Source organism: Diceros bicornis, chromosome 9 (genome assembly GCF_020826845.1).
Source record: "Diceros bicornis minor isolate mBicDic1 chromosome 9, mDicBic1.mat.cur, whole genome shotgun sequence".
NCBI lineage: Eukaryota > Metazoa > Chordata > Mammalia > Perissodactyla > Rhinocerotidae > Diceros > Diceros bicornis.
The window spans coordinates 17,494,139-17,520,810 of NC_080748.1; the positions used below are offsets into that span (position 1 = coordinate 17,494,139).

Below are 26,672 nucleotides of genomic sequence, written 5' to 3' on the forward strand. Positions count from 1 at the left end.
TAAAACATTTAAGTTTGAGATAGGAAAGGAAATTAAGATTCTTGTAAAATAAACAAATATAGAATATATATTACATAGAATATATAGAGAGAGCTATTTATTTTTTAAAAAAACTAAAGAAGTCAATACTGTTCTATTTGCTCTTTGAAGAAGGGAAAGTCAGATCAATGAATGAAGAGAAAATAAATGGATATTAGTGTACTTAATTATATGATTTGAAAACTCCCAAAATTCTACTAAGTCTTATTTTTGTGTTAATGTATAATCACAGCTTCTGTCTTCTATTGAGTACTTATTACAGGCATTGTTCTAAATGTTTTACATGTTTTATCTCTTTAAATCTTCCAAGCAATACATATGAGGTAGTTGTATTTTACAGGTACAGAAATAGGTTCAAGGGCAATGTGTCTGGATTTGAACCCAATCTATGTGATTTCAAAACCATTCTTTTTGCCACTATCCTATACTTAAAAGGATTATTTGGGATTAGGATGGGAATGGTTACAACAAAAAACAATGCAATGTTTGGGAGAAATGTTTCATTTTATAATGTAACCATGTGGGCTTTCTGTTGTGCTTATGAAAGAAAACATTATGGTATGAATTATGAGGGCAAATCATGTGGCCACCATATTAATAAGTTTCACTGAATGCAAATAGCCCTGAAACATGCTATAGCTTCTTAACACCGCTAAAGAAATCAGGCTGAGCTTGTTTTTAATATGAACAAAGAAACTAGTGATAAAGCTGTGGCCGACACATGACATTCCATCTACTTCTCACGAGCTTAGACTAGCCAAACAGAAATAGTTTTCTATACAACATTCACGTATATTTAACAGATACTCAAACATTAAATGTGATTAAGCATCTTGATCCCTTAAAGGTATCCTTTAACCTTATGATTAGCTGTGCTATTTAAGATTCACTTTCACATTAACAACAAAGAGGCTATATATATAATGTCTACCTCAAAATGTATAGGATTAAATTCTCAGCAGCAGGTGCAGTCCAGATACTCTGTCTACTTTCCCTTTACCTCTCTTTTCTGATCCTGACCCTTCTGCCTGTTAAGTGAAAAGAGATGTACTACAGCCCCAGGAAATCAAAGCATAACCCTCAGATTGTCTCCAGGTACTACCTGCTAATTGATCATCGAGGTAGTTATTTCAAGCCATTCTTCCACAGTTTAATCCATGGCTGCTGGCACCATTAGAGAAAGGATCTCTCTAATCCAAAGCTTTATGCACCAGTACTAAGCTCGGATTGATTGTACGCACTGTTTCTTAGTTGGGTTAAAGTTTGGTAAAGATGCTGTCTCTTACTTTGAAGAGATTCTATTAAGGAGATATCTATTCCAAAGGACCCTTGGACATTTCCTCTAGCATCCTTTTCCTCTTTTACCCAGAGTATGTGCTTTTTATTATAATTATGCAGACATATCATGATAATAGTTTCAACAGGGACTAGGAGATCAATGGTTACACAGACACATAACAAAATCTTTGCCAGAAAAGCATAATAAGGAGCAATATATTAATGGGATTATGAAATTAAATTTTGGTTAATCTTAACGAATATAATTAAAAACAATTTATTTATTCCAAGTAATTTTTGTCTAGAATTAAAATGATTCCCAGGAAACAAAAAGGCTAATGGAGTTTTCTGAACCTTTATAGGCATAGAGATATAAAACAAGATTGACTCTAGAGATCATCTCTTGGTGGGCAGCTTTCACCAAAACATGCAAAAACATGATGACTTTGCTCTTTTTAAATTACCTTTCCCAGTCTCATTATCTTTCATCTGGTAAATTTGGTAGAAATGAAATAATAGCCTCAGTCTAGGTCCCAATTTAGGCCATATGGGATAGTGAATAAACCTGAGGTCTTGGCCAGCCATAACTGAGATCAAATTCTAATTTTGTCATTTACTAAAATACGATCTTGCACAATTGACAACCTCTCTTCATATAGTTTCCTCATTTGAAAAATAGGGACAATAATATCTTACCTGAAGGACTGTAAAAAGGGTTAGAAATAATACGTGTTAAAGTGCATGGAAGATAGGAGATGAACAGTATATTACTGCTATCATGCTTGACAATAATCAACCATAAACTCCATGCGTTAACATACTTTTCTTTCTTTAAAACATGTATACCAAACACATTGGCAACTACAGTGCAATGGATATCATTGTGCAAAACTTACTGGTCTACGTTTGTTAGTATGAAAACAACTATATATATTCTTTTTTTAAAAAATTTTAGTGAAGGAGGTGTAGGTGACCACATATATTGTCATGTAAATTTACTACTCTTGGCAAATGAAGCAGAGAAGATGGGAACTACTAACTTATTCAAGTGAAAATTTGTCAACCTATGCTACCTTAAAAAAAAAAAAAAAAGCCGGAATCATTTTTTTAAATGCTGGAAATCTGTACAAAGTTTCGGATCACTTTCAACTAGGTGGGATCCTGAATGTATTCATGATGGTGGCATTTAAGTTGGCAGGAATTTTAGTACAGGAGATGAGGAAGACAGTGCTATAGAAAGAAGGAAGAACATGAGTAAAGGCACCAAAGTAGAAAAGCACAATGTATTAATCGAGAATAGAGTAATTCAGGCTGGCTAAAGCACAATGTCTTAATTGAGAACAGAGTAAATTCAGGCTGGCTAAAGCATTGTTTCCCAACCTGGGGACCTGAGAATTTTTGAAAGTGACCCAAAAATATTTACATACATCAGGCATTGTTTGTGGACAGAATAAATATCACATTTATGTTGCATGTATTTACATTAATTTCCTAGAGCTGCAGTAACAAAGTACCATAAACTTGGTGGATTAAAACTTTCAGAAATTTATTCTCTCATAGTTCTGGAGTCTGGAAGTCCAAAATCAAGGTATCAACAGGGCCATGCTTTTTCTGAACGCTCTGGAGAAGAATCCTTCCTTGCCTCTTCCTAGCTTCTGTTTGTTGCCAGCAATCCTCAGCTTTCCTAGGCTCACAGCTGCATAACTTCGATCTCTGCCCCTGTCTTCACATGGCCTTTCCCCCTGTGCATCTGTCGTCACGTCATCTTCCCTCTGTGTGCGTGTTTGTCTCTGTATCTCTTTTCCTCTTCTTATAAGAACACCCGTCATGTTCGATTAAGGACCCACCTAATCTGAATAACCTCATCTGCACTTTTACATCTACAAAGACCCTTACTTCCAAACAAGGTCACATTACCAGGAACTAGGGGTATGATGTGAACATATCTCTTTGGGGACACAATTCAACCCACAACAATGTGTGTGTGTGTGTGTGCATGTATGCGTGTGTTTCAAATATATGTAGATGTTGTGATTTTTTAAAAAAGTAACAATTATTTAAATAGCATTATTGAATTGAAAATAGCTTTTCATTACTGTATTTTTCTCAATCAATGGATATTAAAAGAATAAATCTCTCAGGTAGGTGTCTAAGAGTCTGCAATTTTTTTTAATGATAAAAAGAGTTGTACACACTCAAAAAGGTTGGGAGCCATTATTGTAGGGTTCCTGTCAGGAATAGAATGAGGTGAAACTAGAAAGTAAGCTAAAGAAAGTATGAAGGACCTTTGGTACCAAGATAAGGACTCCGGGCTTACTTTGTTAGGCACAGAGAATTACTGGTGATTTTTTGAGCAGATGACATGTATGCATATAGAAGCTACTACGATTAATAAACTAAAAATTCTGAACCACACCAATCTGTCTGTCCATCAAGGTGGAGCTATAGGAAAATTACCCATGTACAGGATGGACTGGAGAAGAGTGAGTGGGGAGACAAGGACACCAGGTATGAAGTGAGCTGGATCTCACTGGAGGATGACAGTGAGAATGAAAAGGATGAGATACATGCTAGACACATTGCCAAGGAAGAATGGGCAGAGCTATGACTAATCTGATGGCGAGTATGTATGTGTGTGTGGTGCATTTGTACATATATTTATGTGGATGTTTGAGGGTATATGTGTACCTTAGGGTGTTTGTATGATGTCTAGTTCTTTTGCAATTCAGGAGTACTTATTATTTCTGTATTATTCACTTGATATTTTTAATGTATTGACCTGCTAATTAACTTTCCATGGGTAAACACAGTATTTTCTAAATGAAAAATTTGAAATCATCCATTTTGACTTGTGTACTTTCTTGCACACAGTAGGCACTCAAAAATTTTTTGGTTAGTAAGCATCAACATTTTAGCCATTCCAAAACTAAGTCAAATTTGTTAACAAATATTGAATTTCTATTTCGTCTCTGTGTTTTCTGTTTAGGAGAAAAAGTAGTGGAGTGAAAAAGGTAGAACCAATAGTAGTTGTAGGAAAATGAAATTTAAATTTGGTGAAGAATTTGTAAACAGGCACCTAGTTAGTCCAAATGATTTCAAGTCCTCAAGGCAGGACAAATTATATCCATTGATCCTGAAAGAATCTGAAAACTGGATCACTGAACAACTCCCAATGGTCTTTGAGGAGTCAGAGAGAAGTAGAAGTGCCAGAGGATTAACGTGCCAAAGGGAAAAGGAGGAGATAAATTCTTGAAAACCCACAGCAAGTAGCTTAATATTACCTCTAGGTGAGATTATAGAACGGTTCATTCACTAGAAAAGGAAGCAGTATGTCATGTCATCAGATTAAACACATTTTCTCGTTTGTGATACAGTTATTGGAAAAATGATAAAAATTCACATCTATATATATTTTTACTTTAAGTTTGCACAGATAGAGAGACAGAGTGTATCCAGACTTCAACTAGCCAGTTGTCAAGGTCCCTTATGATATCTTTTTGGACAAGTTAGAGAAATACGGGCTAGTTGTTAGCACAGATGGTAGCTATTTAATAGTTACAGGATTATATCAACCAGGTGCTTATAAGCAAATTAAATCAGTGGTTTTCAAACTTTTTCACTATGACTTGCAGTAAAAAATACATTTTACATCATTACCTAGTAAGCATATATGTACATATATATGTATACATGTATGTGTGTGTATAATTAAAATAATGGGTGCAGTTTGATATTTTCCATTCTATGTTTTTCTGTTCTATTTCATTTAAGAAACTGCTGGCTGCAACCTATTAAATCTATTTCAGGATTCACTAATGGGTTGAGTGAGACCCACAGTTTGAAAAATGTGAACTGATTTCAATCAAAATGTTTCTAGTGACTATAGAGCCATTTTTATCCTGTTCAATCAAATATTTGGATGAAGATATAGAAGGAATGTTCTGACATTTACAGATAAGAAGAAGAAGAAGACAAATTTTTTGCATTTTATAATCAGGATTAAGAAATTCCTAGATTAAATTTATATAGAAAATTTGAATTAAATAAAGATAAAATTAAATTTAAATAGACATATACAATTCTGCACTTTATATCTTAAAATCTACATGTAAAGCTACACATTGGATATCTGCTGCTGCTTAGCAGCAGCAAGCGTAGAAACAAAACAAAACAGTAACAACAAAACAAAAACCTTGGTGTTTCAGTTGATGATAACTTTACATGAGAGGGGAATGGAACCAAATTTATTTGAGAACCTATTATTTGCCAAACATGAATTATTAGTGCATTACATGAATTATTAGTGTCATGTTGCTGGGAAACCCAAAACCACACCAAACCAACCAAAATTAATTTGATTTAGTGTTACATTAACAGGAGTTATATTTCTAAAGGTTGAGGTTCAGGTAAGAGTTTCCCTCTGTTTTATATCGGTTGGAACCTATCTAGAATTTGAAGTACTCTGTTCAGGTAAAGTTTAGAGGAAAGAACAGGTGAAGGGAATGGGAATATTCAGCCTGGAGAACTGCTGTTTTCATGCATTCATTTTTGAACACATTTATTAAATGTAAATTACAAGACAGGCATGTTAGGTGCTGAAAACACAAAAATAACTACAACATTGTCTTTTCCCACAGCCAGTGAAGGGAAATATTATTCATTGACACGTGCTACTACACTAAGTACCCTAAATGTATTAGCTCCTTTCATCCTTTGATCCTGTGAATCTCTACTTTGCGTTGGGTAAAACAAAGCTTTGAAGAGAAGTCATTTGCCCAAGATCAGTGGGTGGTGGAAATGGAATCCAAACCCAGGTCCCACTGAGTCTGGAGCATGTGTTCTCAACCACTGTGCAATATTGTCTCTTGAAACTCAGGTTCATGGGCTTCTTATCTTGGAAGGATTGTCCTTTGGAAGTAGGGGTATGCACCTATTAAAGTAAAAATGTATACAAAACTAGTATCCACCACATAAAATATTGTTTATATCTGGAGATTTAAACAATGAACATTTTAGGCAGCTTCTATTACTATATAGGTATCCTTTATTTCAAAATATTGTTAATGCAAATGACAATTTATTTGCACATTTGCAGGGAAATAGGCTTCACAGGCTAAAAGGAAACAGACCTGCTGTCTTTTCTAAACTTGATGCTTTTGGTGATAGTATTGAAAACATAAAACTGTGCAATTATAAAGACTTGTATGTGGTTATAATTGTTGTTACATGTGTTTATAGGTCATTCAACACATTGTGCTGTATACTAAGGGTACAAGGACACTTTTGCTATATGCTGGCTGCTGAGTTGAAATTATTTCATTGAGTTCTCACTTCCCTACGGGGTAGGTATTCTCATCCCTCTTAGTGAATGCGGGGACTGAGCTCAATAACTTGAGTAAACTGCACAGGTTGTTACATTGTGAGTGTAATTCAAAAGCCTGTGCATTTTCTACAGTACCACACTGCCTGCGAGGAGCTGACAGTGTACTGGAGAATGCTTTTTAATTGGTAAGCTCTTATAACTATTTCTGATATTAAATTAAGTATATAACAGAAGTGGGATTTTCCTACTTTGAAATAGTGATATTCTCTTTACCCACTCCCTATCTGCACTAAAGGAAAATGAACAAGAAAAACAAAATCAAAATGCACATAATACCGCTTAAGAAACAAAACAGAGAAAATTAAAGTGAAACTATTAAAATGAGGTTAAGCTATTCATTCAGAAAGGAAACAGAAAGTTCAGGTTGTCATTGTCTCTCAAAGCACTCATGCAAGAAGTCTAAAAATAGCAAGAGGTAGAACCTGCTGCCATATATATGCACAATGGGGTGAAAAAAAGCTAGTGTGATAACATTTCAGTCTGGATTTACATATTTAAGATAGATACATCATTTTAAATTTGCAAATGAAAATAGTGCTCAAAAAAAGTGGATGATACTCGCTTGGGACAGATAAAATGTTATATAGGTGGATATTATATGTCACAGGATTTTTCAATTATTGCATATCTAAGTCACACTACTGAGACTTATCAGTTTTGTAAATTTCTCGTACAGTTTCAATCATTCTAGCCCTCTATAATTCAATTACTATTTAATTTAAATGGACTGACCAATTACTTCTTTCAGAAATTTTTGCTTAACTTTTAATAATTCAGTTACTTCAGTGCAAGTTTAAACAAACACACACAGCCAAGAACTAATCCTAAACATTGGTTTTGAGGAAATCTGTTTTACATGACCTATAGTACTTTAGAATTTTACCATGTTCCAATATCTGGGAATTAACTTGACTAGCTGGGCCAATTAAATATGAGCAATAACAAACTGGATAATAATAGATTTGTATATTGACTGTTTTCATTTTAGATGACAATTAAAATGATATGAATATACCTCAAGATACCTTATATTTCTGGTGGCTTGTAATATATCTTTATTGAAAAGGGCATACCTCATGAAATATTAAAGAATATTACATCCTTCATTTCGGGGAAGAAAACAGGAGTCATGCTTGTATAGTTTTAATTCAATACTAGCAGCAAGATTATTGTGTACATTTTAACTTTTTTAAACTAAAAGTATTTTTTTGTTCTATATTTGTGCAGACAGAAATTTACTTTTATCACAGAACAAGGCTAGCAGTGAGAATTACCTATATTTTTAGATAATTTCAAAATCCTCTGAGCTGTACGTGTCTAAGAAAAAGAGAGGCATCATTAATTGGCATCATACCTGAGCATCGTTAGGGATTTTTAAAGCGTGGGATTTGCAGCTCCCACCGAACTACCCCACAGTGTCGCAGAGCGCAGCCTTTTTAGGCTGGGAGGTGAGTTCACCAGCCGTTTGTTGTTCAGAGCTCCATCCAGAGCGGATCGCTGTTTGACAAGTTCTATTTTAAGTCGTGACTGTGTGTGCAGGTGTCAGCCTCTTTCATGGCTGTAGAAAAAGACCCATTACGCTCTATCTGTATCCTTCCCCCGACAATGCAAGATCGTTCCCCACGGTGCGTTTGTTTCCGTTTTGCCAGCCACTTTTTCTTTGGGAAATTCCAGGAGGGGCCAGGCGGGCAGGACTGCGAGGAAGGGCGAAGAGGGGCAGAAACAGGTCGTCTGCCACTCCCCTACCTTACGAGGCACGTGGCACTGCCAGTAGCTGCTGGATGCAACGACGAAGATGATGAACCTCCTCCTAGCAAGAGGCTATTGAGGGAAGGAGGAGGTGGCAGCGAAGGCAAGGCACACGCTCTGTGTCCTTCCCCACAGGGAGAATCCACCCTCAAGGGAAAAACGACGAGGAAGCCACCACCCGCCCCGCCTCTGCCAGCTTGCCCGTGTCTGGCAGCGGTCCCCATGCACCTGCTCACCTGTCTATCCGTTCAGGGTGGTTGGGGGAGGGATGAGGGGTGTCTGGGTGGGTGACTGGAAAAAGAAGGAGGGCAGGGCAAAAGAGGGGGTGCTCTGAGGGCTCCGCCCCCCCGGAGGCTTTGCGCAGGCGCAGTGGCTGCTACCGCAGGCAGGGGGCGGCAACATGGCGGAGTGAGCGGCGGCGTCGGGGCTTCAGAACAACAGTGGCGCCCGTAGCAGCGGCAGCGGTAGCGTCTGGAGCGTCGGCCACAGCCTGAGCTTCAGCACCGGCCAGCGCCGTGGTCAGCTGCTTGCGGCCCAGGGCTTTTGGGAGCGGCGGCAGCATCTCCGCGGGGGGCGGGCCGGGCCGGACGGACCGGGAGGGGGAGAGAGAGGAGGCAGCGGCGGCGGCAGCGGCACAGCTGCTGGGCGGCCACTGCCGCTCGCCGGGCAGCGGTTAGCGGCGCCGCCACCACCGGGAATAAGCCTGAGAATAACCCACCGCCTCTGCCGGGGAGGGCGCCGGAGCGGGCCGGGCTGAGGCGCAGGCGGGGAGCGGGCCCGGCGCCGCGGCGCTGGTGGATGCTGGGGCTCCGAGGCGACGGCCGGGGGGCGGGGGCCGAGGCAGGTATAACGGTACCGGCGGAGGCAGCGCCGCTGCTCTTCCCTTCTCCCCAGGAAGGGAGCAAATGGCGAGCGAGAAGCCGGGCCCGGGCCCGGGGCTCGAGCCTCAGCCCGTGGGGCTCATCGCCGTCGGGGCCGGAGGCGGAGGCGGCGGGGGCAGCGGCGGTGGCGGCAGCGGGGGCAGCGGGATGGGGGAGCTGAGGGGGGCGTCCGGCTCCGGCTCGGTGGTGCTGCCCGCAGGGATGATTAACCCTTCGGTGCCGATCCGCAACATCCGGATGAAATTCGCAGTGTTGATTGGACTCATACAGGTCGGAGAGGTCAGCAACAGGGACATCGTGGAGACGGTGCTCAATCTGGTAAGGGAAAAGGCGTGTTCCCCATCTGCCTCCCAGCCCCCATTGCCTCCCTCCCCGGACGCTCGCTCCCACTCTTCCATCCCCAGGGTCACACGCGCAGCGCGTCCCTGCGAGTACAGAATGTCCAGCCGGTCTTGCCCAGCAGGTGACCTGCCTGCGCGCTGCCGAAGCCACGCCACCTCCCTGCTCTCCTCTGGTCCTCTCCTGCCACCTGAGCGCAGTGCCCAACTTAACACCGCTTATTATCACTTCTGATGACTATGAGTAGTAGTCCTTCCTTGCCGTGCAGGTTTTGGGTCGGCTTGAGAGTTTAGTTAAGGGGAGAGGAGCCCTCCTTTTCTCTGGGGTTCTTTCTCCCACACTCTTAATTGTCCGTGATGTCGCTCTCCGAGGATGAAAGCCTTGCCCCTAGAGCCTCATTTCCCCCGTGCTACTGAAATGTGAGAAGCGTATTAGCTCTAACTTGAGCAGCTGGGGTGTGCTGTTTTCGAATGAGGAGGAAAATGATGCAGTTTTGCATTTGCCTTTAAATGTATTCCGAGGCTATGATGGAGAATGTTGTGGCTGTATCCCCCCCCACCCCCGCCACATTTCTTTTTAGGCAGCCTTCCTTTCTTTGTAATATTGCCCTGAATATGCTGACCTCTCAGTCATTTTTTGTGCACACAAGGTGTTAAAATATGAGGGCATCAAATCATACAGGTTGGTTTCTATGGTTGCCTTCCGAGAGCGTGGCAAATGGATAAAGACTAAAGGAAAGGTGTTAAATGCAGCCCTAGGTTTTGGTTTCTTTCATGATAGGAAAGAGTTACTGCAGAACTGTGTATGACTTAATGTTTTGCGCTATCTTCCGAGAGGCTAAGAAACGTTCAAGATGTCAGGGGAAGAAATGGGAAGAAATAAGAAGAGGAAAATCATAAATTGCGGATAATTAAAACCAGTTCATTTTTAATGCCTTGTAAATGCAGTTTTTGCTGCAGCAAAGCTTTTTAAACAGTTTCCTTTGCAATATCTAGTCTTTGACATGCTGTAAGGTTGGGTTTTAGAAGGCAAGGCTTAAATCAGAAGTAATCAGGTAACTATTGTATTTGGTGTGAAGTCACAGGAATATAAAAATATGCTTGCAAGGAGATTTTATAAGACCCATGCAGTCTGAATTTTCGGCTAAGCAATTATTTTTATTTGGTCTATTGGAAAACTGAAAGAAAGCTGCAGTTACAGCAGTGGTGCCCTGAGACATGGATTAGATAATGTCTACGGTTTATGGACCTCTTAAATTCACAGAAAAGTTAAAGCTGTTTTGTTTTTCTTTTTGCTAGAGTGTCAAGTCAAAGATAGGAGCATATCTGTCTTTGCCTTGTTATGTTTATTACTGTTTAAATTCAAAACACCTCTTTCTACTTCTCTGTACCCTTCAAGTAAATCACTACAAAAGTCAATGTAAGTTTGGGGAAATGTCACCACGTTGATTTAACCAACTTCTTTTTGAAACACTAATAGAAATATTGTTTTCCTGGGATTTTAATTTTAACCAGTTGCAAATAGGAGATCAGTACTTGCCTTTTTTTTTTTTTTTTTTTTTTTAAAGAAAACAGATGAAATCTCAAAATATTTTAGTATGGTAGCAGGTAACTGTATTTCTGTCAATTAAAAGAACACATTTAAAGTTTTTTCCAGTTTTTGCCTAACCAATATCATTTTTACTTTAGATGATGTGATATTAGATTATTTTAATAAGTATTTGTGTGCTTATTTAATACATTCTGATGTGCTAAGAGGCAGTAGAGCTCTCACAAGGAAGCTGATTTGAATGTGTAACCAGTTTGGACTCTGCAGCAGTAGTGATGTATGCTGGATCAGTCCTTAACAGATGGGGTTCTATAGATACACAGTATGTTAAGAAAGGAAGTGAAATATTTCTTTTGAGGTAGAAAAGAAATTTAACTCTCTTTAGTGCAGTGAAAATCTGGCATAAAGTCTCAGTATGCAAACATTATTTTAGAGATTAACTTTACTGTTAAGCTTAATTAGAGTAATCAGAAATAAGGTAATGCTGAAATGGTATGTCCCCAAATCCACTTAAGACCTTGTAACTGCATTGATTTTTGGAATCACAGAAGTTAGATTTAAAATTTCTTTATATGTATTTAAAGAATGCAATAGATCTTTGAATGGAAACTTTTGGGGAAAAGAATAAATGACAAAAGGAGCTATTTACTATTAAGTTGTTAATTATATTGATTGTGGAATAAGAATTGGTCATTTGAAGTATAGTGTTTCTTGAATTGTAGGTTTAGGGCCCTGTCTTTCTAGTATACTCATGATGAAAATGTCATGTGAAAATTTAAGCTGATTCTGAAAATATTTGGAAATCATAGGCATTTAAAAAATAATTATCAAAACTTAATTCTATTTACTTAATAAGTAATTCTGTAAAAATCCATTTAGGGCACTCAATGACTTGTTAGAGATTGGAAGCCTCTAATCTCTCTAAAATGAGTTTTTTCAATTTTCAATCTGGATTGAAAACAATAAATAAAGTAGGTGGGAAGAATGAAATATCTATCACAATGCCCTTTATGACAGAAAAGAAATGAGAGGAACTAATGAAACTTCAAAACAATTTCTATCTTGAACAATACCCTTGTCTCAGCCACCTCTGTCAAAATATTTTTCTATTTTTCTTGTTCTCGTATTCTTTCTCTATAATACGAGAATACTAATACTTGGTTTTTAGGTGCTGTTTCTCACATGCTGTGCCCAAAGAATTAAAAGTTTTGCAGAGTAAAGTTTAAGCATGCAGTGAAATATAGGACTTCTTCAATACAGCAGTGGCCGTAATTTTTATGCTTTTGCTTGCCAAAGATAGAGATCTGTTTCCATTACTCAGGTGAATTGTGGGAGTTTGTTGAAGAATTACCAATGTAATGAGAAATAAAATGAATAATTTCCATTGTAGATGTATGTATTTTGTATAATAATATTACGGTTGACTTAAAACATTCAAATATGGGGTGGTAGCATCAGGAAGATGAGTAAGTTTGTGAATAATGTTACAATGAGAGTGTGGGAAAAAGTCAAGGATTTTGCGTTGTAGCTTTATCAGTGAAAGAAACTGATTTTGGCTTTGGGAAGAATTGTTTAATGTGGCAGTATAAGAGCATTTAACTATAGAAAATGAATTTTGGTGGTTGTTTCAGTTATAAAATAGGTGTACTACTTAATCCATTGCTTCCTTTGTAAACACACTTAACATATGTTTATATAAGGCTTTTCCTTCCTTGAAGTAAATGCTACATAAATGTCATGTGTTCTTTGTTTATGACATGAACATTTCTTTTTATTAAAGATTTTAGTATAAACATGTTTTTAGAAAAGATAAAATAAAAGATTAATATTTACTTAATGAAAGTATTCACAATAGGGTTTTTTTGAATAGCTGTCTTAGGTAGTATAATTCTGTAGCATTTAATTTGTAATGGTGGTTTTTTTTTTTCACGAATTACTGTGCGATATATCAGTGTATCTTTAGTTGTAGAAAATATTTCCTCTGATTTTATTTTTTATACATTTAAGTGGCATGTTATATACCGTATTGAAAGCATAACAAGATACTTTGAGGGGATTTTGTGGGCTAAGTTCTTCTCCTTTCTTGGCATATGGATCATAGTATTTTTGTTAAAGGAAATTTTTAAGTTATTCTTCTGTATTTGAATGTAACAGTAACCTTTCTTAGAGTTTTTTCGTTTGTAGCTTGATAATCAGAATAATTTTCATTTTAAAGATATTTAGAATTTCACAAACAAAGGCTGTTCTGCATTTGAACTGAAGTTATTTTAAAAATATGCAGTTGTATCTTAGAATCATGGGAGTCCTTAATATTAATAAAACCAGATTTATTTATATTAAAAGAAAATTTCCTGCATTTTATGTTGACATGAAAGTTTTCATATTAATTTGAATTATATTTTATTCTTGCTATCGGGTATTGAAAATTAAATTAAGAATGCATATGTAAATATTGGAAGTTTCAATATCTTGAGTTCTGAAGTTTTCCACAGAAATATTAATTTAGTCATATAATGACACTAAAGCAGCAAATATTATGTAGCCAGTCTATGATCAAGTGATATTAATTTTAAATAATTGCTAGTCAGGTTTTGGCAAATACTATGCTGTTAATTAAATATGTCTCAAGGTTCTTTCTTCTTTGGCTGTAGTTTCTCCAAACACAATATGGAGAAATTCCTTGGTTCTAGCAGACTCAGCGCCCACTTTGGATTATTGATGTAGATGTATTACAAAATTCAATTATCCACATTTTGGACTGTTTACTTTAAATATTGTTTTGCATCAGTTTCATAGGTTTTTTCTGTGCTTGCCTGTACTTCTCATATTTTATGCATTGTCAGCATATGTCCTTATACAAAGGTACACCTATAACTCAGTAGTATTGTTGTTATTTATAGGTTTTTTCCCCTTCTATGCTGTGAACTCCATAGGAGCAGGACCGATCTTATGTATATTTATTTTTTCTATTTCTGGTTCTTGGATAAGTTAAGTGTGTTTTGAGTATGTGGGATACCATTATAGGCAGTAGAAGACCAGTTTCTGAAATTCTGTTCAATAGTAGGGTCTAGACCCAAGATCCTGAAATAAATTAGATTCATGTAAAGTTAGTGTATTGTCTGTTCCTATAACTAGAAATGTGTGTTGAATATGCAAGATGTTATCTTTGTAGGCATTACTATGTAAGTAAATGTTATTTTTTAAACTGGCATCTTGGAATAAATAAAAATGTGATAACTTTTCTTTTCAATAAACCTATGTGTATGTCTAATATATAAACACATAACAAAGATCATGTTATTAACAAAGAATATATATAATGCATTGAATAGAAATTAAAAAATTTTGTGAGCATTTGTCGTATTACTAGGAATAGTGGGCATCTCTTGTTTTTGTCTAGCATAGATTTCCTCTTTTGGTAGTGGTACTTCAGTTTCCATTGATGAACTGCTCGTCCCCCATTCTTAGTTCAGCTGGTTTAGGTGGGCTTAGGTGGGCTGGATGTGTAACCCAGGTGTGGCCAGAATCACTGTGATTGGTTCAGAGATGAACATTTAACGCAAGGGGAGCCACAGGGTCAGTCACAGGACTTATGCTGGAACTCGTTTTGTTGAGGATGCTGAACTGGTAGGCTCAGCCTATAGCCGTGGGTGCCTGTATTAGAATTTGACCAAGTGTAAAGTCAAGAGAGAGAAATATATTCTTGATTCTGCTTGAGCACCTGGAGTTCTCTGTGACTGTGGTGATTATCTTCTAACCATTAAATTCTCTTTTAAAATTTTAAAATTTATTATTAAAATTTCTTATTTAAATTTTAAAATTTATTTATTATTATTTTAAAATTTATTATTGTTGTTATTAGCATCAAGTCAGTTTAAATTGGGTTTTTGTCACTTGTAAATGGAAAGAATCCTTACTATCATAGACATTAGTAACTGGAAATGAGACATTGTAAGGAATAGACTTTAACTGTTGAAATAGAGTGCAAGACAGTGAGGACCTTGATTTCCCCTGGCAACTCCTTTTAAGGAACTACAGAGCAGCTGTTGTAAATTGTCACCTGTGTTATCTTTGCCCATGGAACTACTGAGGCTAGAACTTTAGTGATAGTGGAGTGTTTTGGCCACTTCTTGGGGCCTTTGATAATGTCTTATAAGAGAGGAATTAGCTTGGGTCCAAACTGGCATGCTTGAAAGCAGAGAGGGAAGAAAATATTATCTTTCCAAGTAAGAGAGGCCCTTTCTGCCTGTAGCTACCATCCAAGATAGCAGAGAATCAGAATATCAAGACCCTTGAAGGTTGAAACGCCCAATTTTTATTACCCCATGTTAAAGTTGTTAAGAGTTAAAATAGGAGTTTAAATTAGAACCAGATAAAGTTCTGTTTTATAAGCTTCTCCCAAGCACCACATGCGTTATACTCCCAGCGTCCTGACCAAAGTTAACAATCCAGTTACTGAAGAGCTTTAAAAGTGAATGCAGCCAGGGAACAAGTGATAAAATAGCTGTGCCTTCTCACCCAGCTTATTGTTTCACATGGCTTCTAGGAAAATCATTAAGCTGAGGGTTATTTATAAGGGATGAGTACTGTGAAGGCCTATTGCTATGAAACTGAATATTGCTGTGAAACTGAAGAGGTAGAAATCTAGATTGGTATACTGTATCTTGACAAGATCTCTAGCTTTGGTTTCTAATTCATCCAGTTAACTGAAGTAAATTGACCAAAAGCTTACAAAGGTTTTAGGGAAACTACTTCCAAGGTAACCTCAAGCCTGGTAAACAAAGACCTGTGTTCTTTTACTTCTAAGGCAGTTCTAAGCTTCAGTAAGAGGAAGTAGGCTGCTAAAGCAGTACAGCTGCTAGAAGGAAAATCTAAGGCCATGGATAATGGACAAGTGAGGTCTTCTGAGATAGTACTCATAAGTACATCCAAATTGGCTGACCAAGGAACTCCATTGCCAGGATGAGAAATTCTTGCTACTCTGACCAATAGTACATGGTCTGTGCTTTGAATTAGTGACCATGGTTTGTTTTACCTTCTCCACTCTTCTAAGTGCAAGTTTTATTTATTTTCTTTTACCAGTGTATATTAATTATAAGGGGGATAGTTAAATTTATTGTGTAGCTATATAGTATCAGATTATGAGGTTGCACCAAAAAGAATGCACATTTGGACTTAAGAATAATGTTCATAGCACAAAATTTTAGACTTGTAGCTGGTTGCAGTAACTTGACATTGTCTTTGTCTCCCTTCCCCTAATGGTGAGGTGTTAAGTGCATTTTCTGTTGTTGCTAAGATAGTAACATTGTTAAACATGGGTATTTAAAAAGTTATATATATGGAAAAAAGTGAGTATATAAGGTGGACTGGCAGCCAAGGGCTAAAATGTTATATATTTCCTTTGGCTTGGGCTCCATAGCATCCATTCTTTTTGCTACTAACAGTTCTAGATTTTTTGATACTCCTTTGGGGAGTTATCCCTTCTTGATTCTTAGTTTATATGGTTTGAGGTTTCCCTGGACTCCTTTCTGCTTTCCTGGACCAGCAATAGGAACTGGACCTGGCCCATCAATAACAGATAATGCTTAAAAATCTAGCTGTACATCTGAGACAGCTTGATAACTTCTTTTATTCTGCTGGAGGAAGAAAAAGATACTCATCACTGGAGTTGCTGTAGAATGTTAAGTCTAGATTTGACTGGCTATCTGCCATCATGAAGGCAGAGTGTGCTTGAGACTGGAGCTACCACAGAGGCACCTAAAACCAAGAGAGATTACCGATGGTGTCTTTGGAGCCTTTCAAGTCCGTTTTATCCCCAGACTTTTCAATGCATTAAGCTTATACATTTCCTGTTTTGTTTAAGCCAGTTTTGAGTCAGGGTTCTATCTGTTGCACTCCAACGAATCCTAACTAATATTCTAAACTAAATTTTTAAAAAACCTTAGGTATTAAGTATTATAGGACAAATCATAAGAAGAATATTAACTTGGCAAAGGACTTGATATATTTCCAAAAAAAAGGAAATATATATCACTAATTAATAAAAATATTCATCTTCAGTAAATAAGAACATAAGGTAATAGATACCATGAAAAAGAAGTGATTAAAAAGAAATTGCCATTATTTCCTAGGCATGCTAAAATAATCTTAAATAATGTTGTTGAGCATGTAAAATGTTACTGTTGTTCTGAATGACATTTTAACAATATGTATCAAGAAATTTAAAGAGATTCTGTCATTAATCCTTAGTTCTTTAGGCTAAGGAAAAGTTACCCGTGGACAAATATGAGGGTTAAATGTAGTTTTATGATATAAAAAAATTAACAGCAACCTAAATGTTCAACAATAGGAAAAGGGTTAAATAAATTATTTTACATCCATGTTATGGAATATCATCCAGCCATTAAAACTTTATGTGCCTCAGTTTCCTTGTGTGTGAAAGGGGACTTTTACCTCAAGGTTGTGCCGATTAAATGAATTAATATATGTAAAGTACTTGGTACAAAGCTAACTTTATTTAGTACTTACTATTGTTATTTTTATTCTTGAGCCTGAGGATCATCTGATCATAGGAAAAAAATATTGATCTAACTAAAACTGAGGTGTTCGATTTTAGCTTGGAGTACCTGAGCCTGGTGAACCTGTCGGAGAAAGGATCTCAGGTACCCACGGGTCGTAATCTCCCCATGAAACACGGGAGGTCTGTTCTGAATCTTGCGTGGTCTTTAACAGTGCCTGGGGTAGTTTTCCCTAATTTCCTATTTTGAATGAGGTGGGTGGAAAACTGGGGAAAGAACAGGCAGGGGTGACACAAGTTCCTTTGCCTAGAATCCCTTCCATCTCTTCCTTCCCTCACATGGCTGAATTTCACATGTAGATATAGTAGGACATGAATGGTGATCCTAGGGAAATAATACCTCCCTCTGGGATTATTAGCTTAAATATTTAGAAGACTACTTGAGTAACAAGCTTAAGGGGCAGGTTAGAGGATTAAAAACTAATATTGCCCATAGAGGACTCAGGACAAGCTGTTCACAGGAAATAAAAATGAGCGCAGGACAATTTGATGGATTTGCACAGAAAAGTGATTTAGCAGGAACTGTATTGTGAACTATTAATTTTTGAGTTTTGGGAAATAATTGGTTATACAGTATTATAAATGGTAACTAGCTTTGAATTGTATACCTTTTCACTAGGCAAAATGTGGGTACTTTAGATATTACTCTGAACCAGAATACTAGTATGCATTACTTTATTTATTTTATGTAGAAAAAGTAGATTTGTTATATGTTAGCATTAGTTATATGAACCACCACATATACCATATTTGCTTGGATAAAAAAATGAATTATTGAAGGAATTATACTAGAGTCTAGGTAATATAATTTCCAATAATTGTGATTCCTCTCTCAGTTCATGAAAGTAGAGCAAACATTGATTAATAGGAAATTTTATGGAAGTGTAAATGCCTGGGTATATTTCTCTTTAACATCTACTTTCATTTTCTGAGAGAAATAAACTGCATCTGATTTAAAGATGGTATATAAGTATTTCTACTGTTATTTTAAAATTTTTCACGTGTGGGGAGGGAATTGGCATTTATAGATTGGGTTTGGTTTCATAACTTACGTTTTTAATATCCTCTCCTGACCCCTTTGAAGGGGTTTATTTTAATATAATAAGTAAACTATGGCTGACGTTCAGAGGCTTGTGCAAGGTGGCAAAGCAGTTTAGTTGCAGAAGTGAGACTCAAAGCTAGGTGTTCCATTTCCAAGTTTGTTGCTTTTTTGTAATAATGATGATGATGGCAGTGATAGCAGCTTACACTTATTGAATCCTTACATACCAAGCACTATGTTAAGCATATGATATGCGTTGTCTTATTTTATCATCTTGACCTGGAATATAAAAGCTTCAATGAAATAAAAATAGTCATTGTCTTTCTAAGTTAAACTAAGTTTGGTATCTTAAAAGAGAAGTGTTTTCAGCTCTAACTATCTAAGCAATATTTTGTTATAAATGCATAGAATTATTTTACTTGATTTTACTAAATCTCTATAACTTGATTACCCTTTCAAAGTCCTTGAATTTAAATTATTTAAATCTTATTTTTTATTAAATCTTATAAGATTTTTTAAATCTTATGAGATATGAGTCATCAGTAGAAGAATGTTTCTTTTATTATGCTGTATTGACTGTTACTTGCTAAATAATTATTGTATTTCTCAAGTTGTTATTTTCTTCCGTCTTTTGTCTAAAGACCTGCTGCTCATGTTTCAAGAATTGCCTCTTGTCTTCTAGTTGAGTGGTGCCTTCCCAGATCTCCCCCTAAAAACTCTTTCTCCCATCCTGTGCTCTTGCATGGCATTTTGTATATACCTCAGGTTTAGCACCTGCACATTCTATTTTAATTATTTGTTTACTTGTCAGACTACCCTAGAGACTTTGAATCCCTTGAGATCAGAACATTGTCTTATTCACCTTGGTATCATGAATACTTAACATAGAATCTGGAATTTTGTGCTGCTTAGTGAACGTTTTTTTGAAGGAGGATTTTTTTCACATTTAGTATAGTTTGCTTGTTTTGGTCACTTCTGGCTTGAGTACAAATCTTGTATTCCCAGGCTATTCTGGATCTTTTAATTTCTGTGTTTGCCTCTTGCTTTAACATTTCAGGTTTTTTTTTTTTTTTTTTTTTTTTGATGGGGGAAAGATAGAGATATTTAGGTGCGTATTTGTATGGTTTATGTTCAAAAGAAAGTTTCCAGGGGCTGGCTCCATGGCTTAGCCATTAAGTGCGCACGCTCTGCTACTGGCGGCCCAGGTTCAGATCCCGGGCGCGCACTGACGCTCCGCTTCTCCGGCCATGCTGAGGCTGCGTCCCACATACAGCAACTAGAAGGGTGTGCAGCTATGACATACAGCTATCTACTGGGGCTTTGGGGAGAAAAAGGGGAAAAAAAAGGAAGAGGATTGGCAATAGATGTTAGCTCAGGGCCGGTCTTCCTCAGCAAAAAAAGAGGAGGATTGGCATGGATGTTAGCTCAGGGCTGATCTTCCTCACACGCAAAAAAAGAAGGTTTCTGGATATTTGAAATGGGTAGGGAGTCATAGTGTCTTTAGATCTGGTGAATAGCCTGGCTCTATCACTTGCATAGGTGAGGAAAGAACCAGTTACCTTAAGATCCTCAGTCTTTCACAGACTACGAATTATCACCTAGATTTCTTGACTCTTAGTCCAGTGCTTTTTTTCATTTTATCTTGGTGCCTACTTTTGTTTTTCTGCTCAGGCAAGCTCAGAACACTTAAAGTGATGGTTAAATAAATTACTGATTAATCCTAACTTCGTGTTCTGTTGCCAGAGTCAGGATACTCATTCGGCATATAAAAAAGATTTGCATAGTCTCCACCTTCAATAACCGGAGCTTCAGCACAGAAAACAGAAGAATAAGCAGATAAATTACAGTGGTGAAAAGTGGTATTACAAAGATTAAAACAAAATGCTGGGCCGGCCCCATGGCTTAGCGGTTAAGTGCGTGCGCTCCGCTGCTGGCGGCCCGGGTTTGGATCCCGGGTGCGCACTGACGCACCGCTTCTCCGGCCATGCTGAGGCCGCGTCCCACGTACAGCAACTAGAAGGATGTGCAACTATGACAAACAACTATCTACTGGGGCTTTGGGGGAAAAAAAAAAGGAGGAGGATTAGCAATAGATGTTAGCTCAGAGCTGGTCTTCCTCAGCAAAAAAAAAAAGAGGAGGATTAGCACAGATGTTAGCTCAGGGCTGATCTTCCTCACCAAAAAAAACCCCACGAAAACAAACAAACAAACAAACAAAAAAACACAAAATGCTATGGAGACATTAATGGATCCATTAACTTTGCCTGGGGGAGTCTGGGCACATATTATTCGGTAGGTGACTTTAGAACTGGGTCTTGCAGGACAAGTAACTGTTTCCCAGGATAAAAAGGGCAGGAGTGGAAAACCTTTCCACAAAGAGGATAGCTTGCAAAAGGATCCAGGCCACGAGGGAGTCTTTTAATGGTTGTATTCCCTAGTAACTGCAAACTACAATTAGATCAACTTTATTTCTTCTTGTAGAAATCCCCCTTTTTTTATTCCGTGGCTTAAATATATATATATATTTTTTAGCCCTCTCAAGCTTGCTCAGGGGAGGTGGTAAAATTTATTAGGGTCCAATTCAGTGAATTATTTCAGGAGCTCTATTTGTGTAGATATCTCATTTGCATTTACCCAGACTTCTGACATACTGGCTCTTGGATATAAGGGGGTATGTGTTTTCCCGTTTCCCTTTGTTTTGATTGTTGAAAGATATATTGTTATACTATTGCAGAATAATTATGTACACATATTAGGCATTCAATAAATATTAGATGGACAAAGTATAAAAATAAAGGAATGACTCATACTGGCAAAGGATAAAGGAGACTTATTTTGAATGTATCATAACTTAGAAGAGAAAGTTAAGATGAATAGATAAAAATTAACTGATGGCATTTACTTTTAATTTTTGGTACTCTGAAATGAGTGGTTATTGTCTTTTTAAAAGTATTGATGTTTTGCTCCTACTAAAAATTATTTGGATATGAATTTCATATATAATATGTGCATTTGAATAATGTTTGTTATTCTTAATGCTTAGCTTGGCAGGTGTGTCTGTGAATGGTAAGGTACTTGGGCTTTATGAGCAGCTAAGGAGAGTTACACACAAAAAGTAGTTAGTTTTCAGGACCGGCCCGGTGGCACAGTGGTTAAGTACGTGCGCTCCGCTTCAGTGGCCTGGGGTTTGCAGGTTCGGCTCCTGGACGTGGACCTCTGCACCACTTATCAAGCCATGCTGTGGCAGGCATCCCACATATAAAGTAGAGCAAGATTGGTACAGATGTTAGCCCAGGGACAATCTTCCTCAGCAAAAAGAGGAGGATTGGCAATGGATGTTAGCTCAGGGCTAATCTTCCTCACCAAAAAAAAAAAAAAAAAAAGTAGTTTTCAAAATTTCCATTGAGCTCTTGCTAGAAGAAATTGACTTCTCCCTTTAATGCCTTGTATCCATGTGTGTGAGACTAGGATAATAGAGTGGACATAGGATGTGGTGTTCCCAGGTATTTTCTAAAACCCGTTGTTCATGTTGTTTCTGAATTGCTCTGTACCCCTACTCTCCTGATCTCTGAAACAACATAGATAATTTTCAGCAGGCAATACACCATGTAATTTAGTGCAGTTTCTGATGAAGCTGTAACATTTTAAAACGTTATTCTTTACTGTATCCTACCAAGAATGGATTTAAGTGCTATCATTGGGAAGTGAATATCTCCAAATGCATCATTTGATTACTAACATTTAAAAGACTATTATCTATATGCTCTGTTAATTTAGCTACTACATTACCATGTCAGTTGTTTAAAATAATGTCGTATATCCAGCACACTTATTTTCAACAAGTAGGCATGAGTATTTTAATAAAGAATATGTACTTTTAATGTTGATGGTAAATGTGGCTTTAGAAGTCAGTCAGAGTTTTTTTTTCAAATGTCATTACTGCCAGGTTTATTTCCAAGCTAGTCTACTTGTTCAAAGTCTTTGTGTGTTTTTTTGTTGTTGTTGTGGTAAAATGTACATAGCATAAAATTTACCACTTTAACCATTTTTAAATGTACAGTTTAGTGGCACTAAGTACATGCACATTGTTGTGCAACCATCACCACCATCCATTGCCAGAAGTTTTTCATCTTCCCAAACTGGAACTCTGTACACATTAAACAATAACTCCCCATTCTCCCCTCCTCCAGCTCCTGGCAACCACCATTCTACTTTCAATCTCTATGAATTTGAGTACTTTAGGTACCTCAAATACAAACAGTATTTGTCCTTTTGTGTCTGGCTTATTTAACTTGGCATATGTCTTCAAAGAGTAAGAGATTTTGATTCAGACCAGTCTCCATTGGCCACACAGATGAGATGCTCCATGATTGTGTTTGTATGTTACATTTATTAATTCGTGATCCACATGAACCAATCTCTGTGTTGATGGAACCAGAAGAAAACAGTCTCCAATAAGCAAAAGTAATTTCTATATGACTCAGATTCTTTATTCTTATTTCTTGACTATTATGTGGAATAGGGCTATATAGACCATAATAATATTTCTTTAAAAATTTACATTTTTTTCCTCTTATTTGCTTTCTTCCCACAGAGTACCTGCTCTTGATTCTGTTATCCTGGAACTTGACTGAAAAACTCAGTACTCAGCCCTACCCTGTGAATTCCTAGTATTCCTCTTTCCTCTCTCTATATTACAAAGCCTCAAATAATTTCTATTCAGACTGGCAAGACAGTCTCAGAGAATGGAAAAGTAAGGAGACTCAGCAGGCCAAGCCAGAATTCTCTTGGGTAGGCATGGGGAAAGAAAGACCAGGAACAATCACACATGAGTACATTTTGTCTTGTCACCTAAAAGAATTAATTATTTATGGAAGACAGCAGCTAATTTGTTACAGTGATGTCAATTTCTTATGGAATACTCGTAGTGATTTTACCTCACCGCCTCCATTTAAAAAAAAAAAGCTGTAATTCATTTTTACTTAAGAGGTTGTTAATGTGCTTGCATTAAACAATCTGTGTTTTAAAATAACCCCTTTATCTAAATTTTATCTTTCATCTTACCTATCTAGTTATAAGCTTCTAGAGAGCATGCCCACATCTGTTTGAACTCATTTTACATAGTATACAGCTTCTGAAGGTGATAGCTTTACTTTTAACTCCTTATTTTTATATTTTTTAAGATATATAATTATTATCTTTTATACCATTGTAGTTTAGTCTTAGCTTATCTTAACTTATTAAAGATTTATCAATCATGGCTATGTTTATGGCCCTTTTAAGTCTACTGAAAGCTTTACTTGTCTCATTATTGGTTTGTCTTTTTATGTATTTACTATTTATTCTAAAGTTCCACTTCTTTTTATTTGTTTGTAGCTATACTATCCAGTGTAGAAACCACTGCATTTTGCAGCTATTGAACACTTCTTGTAATGTGGCTAGTAAGAATTGAGATGTGCTTTAAGTATAAAATACACACCAAATTTCAAAGACTTAGTTTGAAAAAAAGAATATAAAATATCTCATTAATAATTTTTATATTGGTTACATGTTGGAATGATAATATCTTGGTTATATTGCCTCTTGGGTTATTTTATTATAAATAAAATATATATATTAAAATTAACTTCACCTGTTTCTTTTTACTTCTTTTAATATGGCTGTTAGAAAATTTTAAATTATATATGTGGCTCACATAATATTTCGTTTATTTCTGGCCTACAGCTAACTTAGTTACATATTAGGTCTTGTATTGAAAACTTTGGGAAGCCACTCATATTTTGCATGATTTTATAAACTATCGTGTAGTCACTCCTTATCTTTGGAGAAAGAAAGATTCACTCTTACACTGAAATTAGAGGATGTTCATCAGTAAGAAGAGGATGACATATTCAAACTTTGAAGTTGTGATTGGGGGAAGGAACAATGGAAAGAGATCCCTGATGTCTGGTGGTGGGCCTGAACATAGTAAATACTCAATAGTAATTTTTTAAAAAAGTGTACTTTGAGATTTGAAAAGGTAGTGATGATGGGGTATATGACACCTGTCTTTTATTGAGTAGAGTTGTAGTTGAAGTGCAGGTGTGTACGTTTGGGCTCAGAGGAGAGAAGTGGTGAGTTTGGCTTTCAGTGCCTATCCTCTTACTGCCTGTGAGGATGAGGAGCTAGATCTCTGTGGGCATTTGTGGTTCATGGATAAGAGAAAAGGCGGAGGAAGAAATGAAAGGAAGAGAGCTGAGGGTGTTGGAAATTATTTCTAATTTTGTCAATGTCATAAAATCAGAATGCTAAAAATTGTAACATTTTATCAAAATAGAGTTAATGGTTTTCTAAAATCTAGAAGAAAATTCAAGCTGGTTTGATATAGTTCAGTGTCAGGATCACTATGAATAAGCTTTTTTCCTTCACTGGTCTAGTAATAGTGCTGTTTTGTCCAACTTCTTCCTCTGTAAGGAAGTCCTGTCCCCTCCCATCCCCTAAAGGATACTGGTTTTTCCTTTCTGCAAATCCAATTATAGTTTTTCATTTACCAGCATTAAAAAATTGAAAGAATGTTTCGGAATAAAAATGTTAGAAGCTGGGTCAAATATTATATGTAATAATGCAGCAACTTTTTATAAAGTAGTATATTTACTTTTCATGATTTTTAAAAGTCGGGATTCGATGATTCATCTTTATCGAAGTGTGACTTTTCACATTGTAGGTTTTTTTGGAGTATCTGTTCCGTATGAATAAAATATGCTAAGCCGTGAATTTTGTGTTTTTTTTCCCCTAGGTGTTAATCTGTTCACATGCTTGTTTCCTTGCTATTGTTGTTGAAGTCATCCACCTGGCAGACAGCAGGCCCTAATTGGGTGGGATTGTAGGTGCAGTCTTTTAACCATCGACTATACTAAGGTTAGATTCAGATGGAAAGGGAACCCATTCCTTAGTCGCATTAGTACCACGCAGGGACTGACTGAACTAATTGCTCACAGTTCAGCAAGATTGCCTAAATGGTCATGGGATTGTTTTGAACCATTAACGTTTTCTCATCTGGGCTTTAGGATCAAAAGCATTCATTTTTAGGATGACTGTCTGACTTATTTTAGGGGTGAGTGGAGTAGCTGTGAAAAAGCATTTTTTTCTCTGTGAAAATACTCATTTATAGTGTTTTATAGGAAGCCTGTTGAGCAAATAGATTTCAGTCAGATTTGCTGATTTTTTTTCATTAATCGTATCGGGTTTTTTTTAAATTCTAGAAATAATGTTTAACCTGATTAGTGATCTGCACTCTGAAAGATAAACTAATGTGTTTTAGTTACTGCATGACAAACTGTCATTCAGAATGACAGGTTAACCCAATTACACTGAAAAATTATGCTGCCAAACTCTTGAAATAAATTGAAGATGACCTGTGTAGGAAATATGGGATATAGATATTTACAACAGAGATTTCAGTTCCAGTGAAAGAGTGGTTGGGGTTTTGGATCGATATGATAAAGCATTCTGTATCTTAGAGCCTTAATTTATTATCTTTGTATGTAAAAGGAGTAAAGGTACATTAATGGGGAAATAGTTTATGAGAATAAAATTTAATAATCAGATGTATCACATTTGTGGCGTATATCACATTTGTGACGTATATTATTCGTTGTTAAAGAGGGACTCTATATTTAATGTAGTCAATTCCTGAAGAAAAACCAGAGATCTTAAAAAGTTTTGCTTTATATTATGATAGTCAGATATTAATGTTTAATATGTTATTGAATCATATTATTCTATAGTTAATTATTTTCTAATTGATCTAATTATTTAAGATTGCTATATTTAATTTACAGGTTTTCTAATTCTTTT

General features: G+C 36.7%; 1 protein-coding gene across 3 annotated transcripts in view; it reads left to right on the top strand.

Annotated features, from left to right (window-relative positions):
- The first annotated feature begins 9,011 nt into the window (after nt 1-9,011).
- The window catches only part of NBEA (neurobeachin), a 696,720-nt gene continuing 679,059 nt past the window's right edge, over nt 9,012-26,672 (top strand). For all 3 annotated transcript variants that reach the window (XM_058547999.1, XM_058548001.1, XM_058548000.1), the window contains exon 1: nt 9,012-9,648. In XM_058547999.1, the coding sequence (XP_058403982.1) occupies nt 9,355-9,648 (294 nt within the window). In that variant the 5' untranslated portion in view covers nt 9,012-9,354. The remainder of the gene's footprint in view (nt 9,649-26,672) is intronic.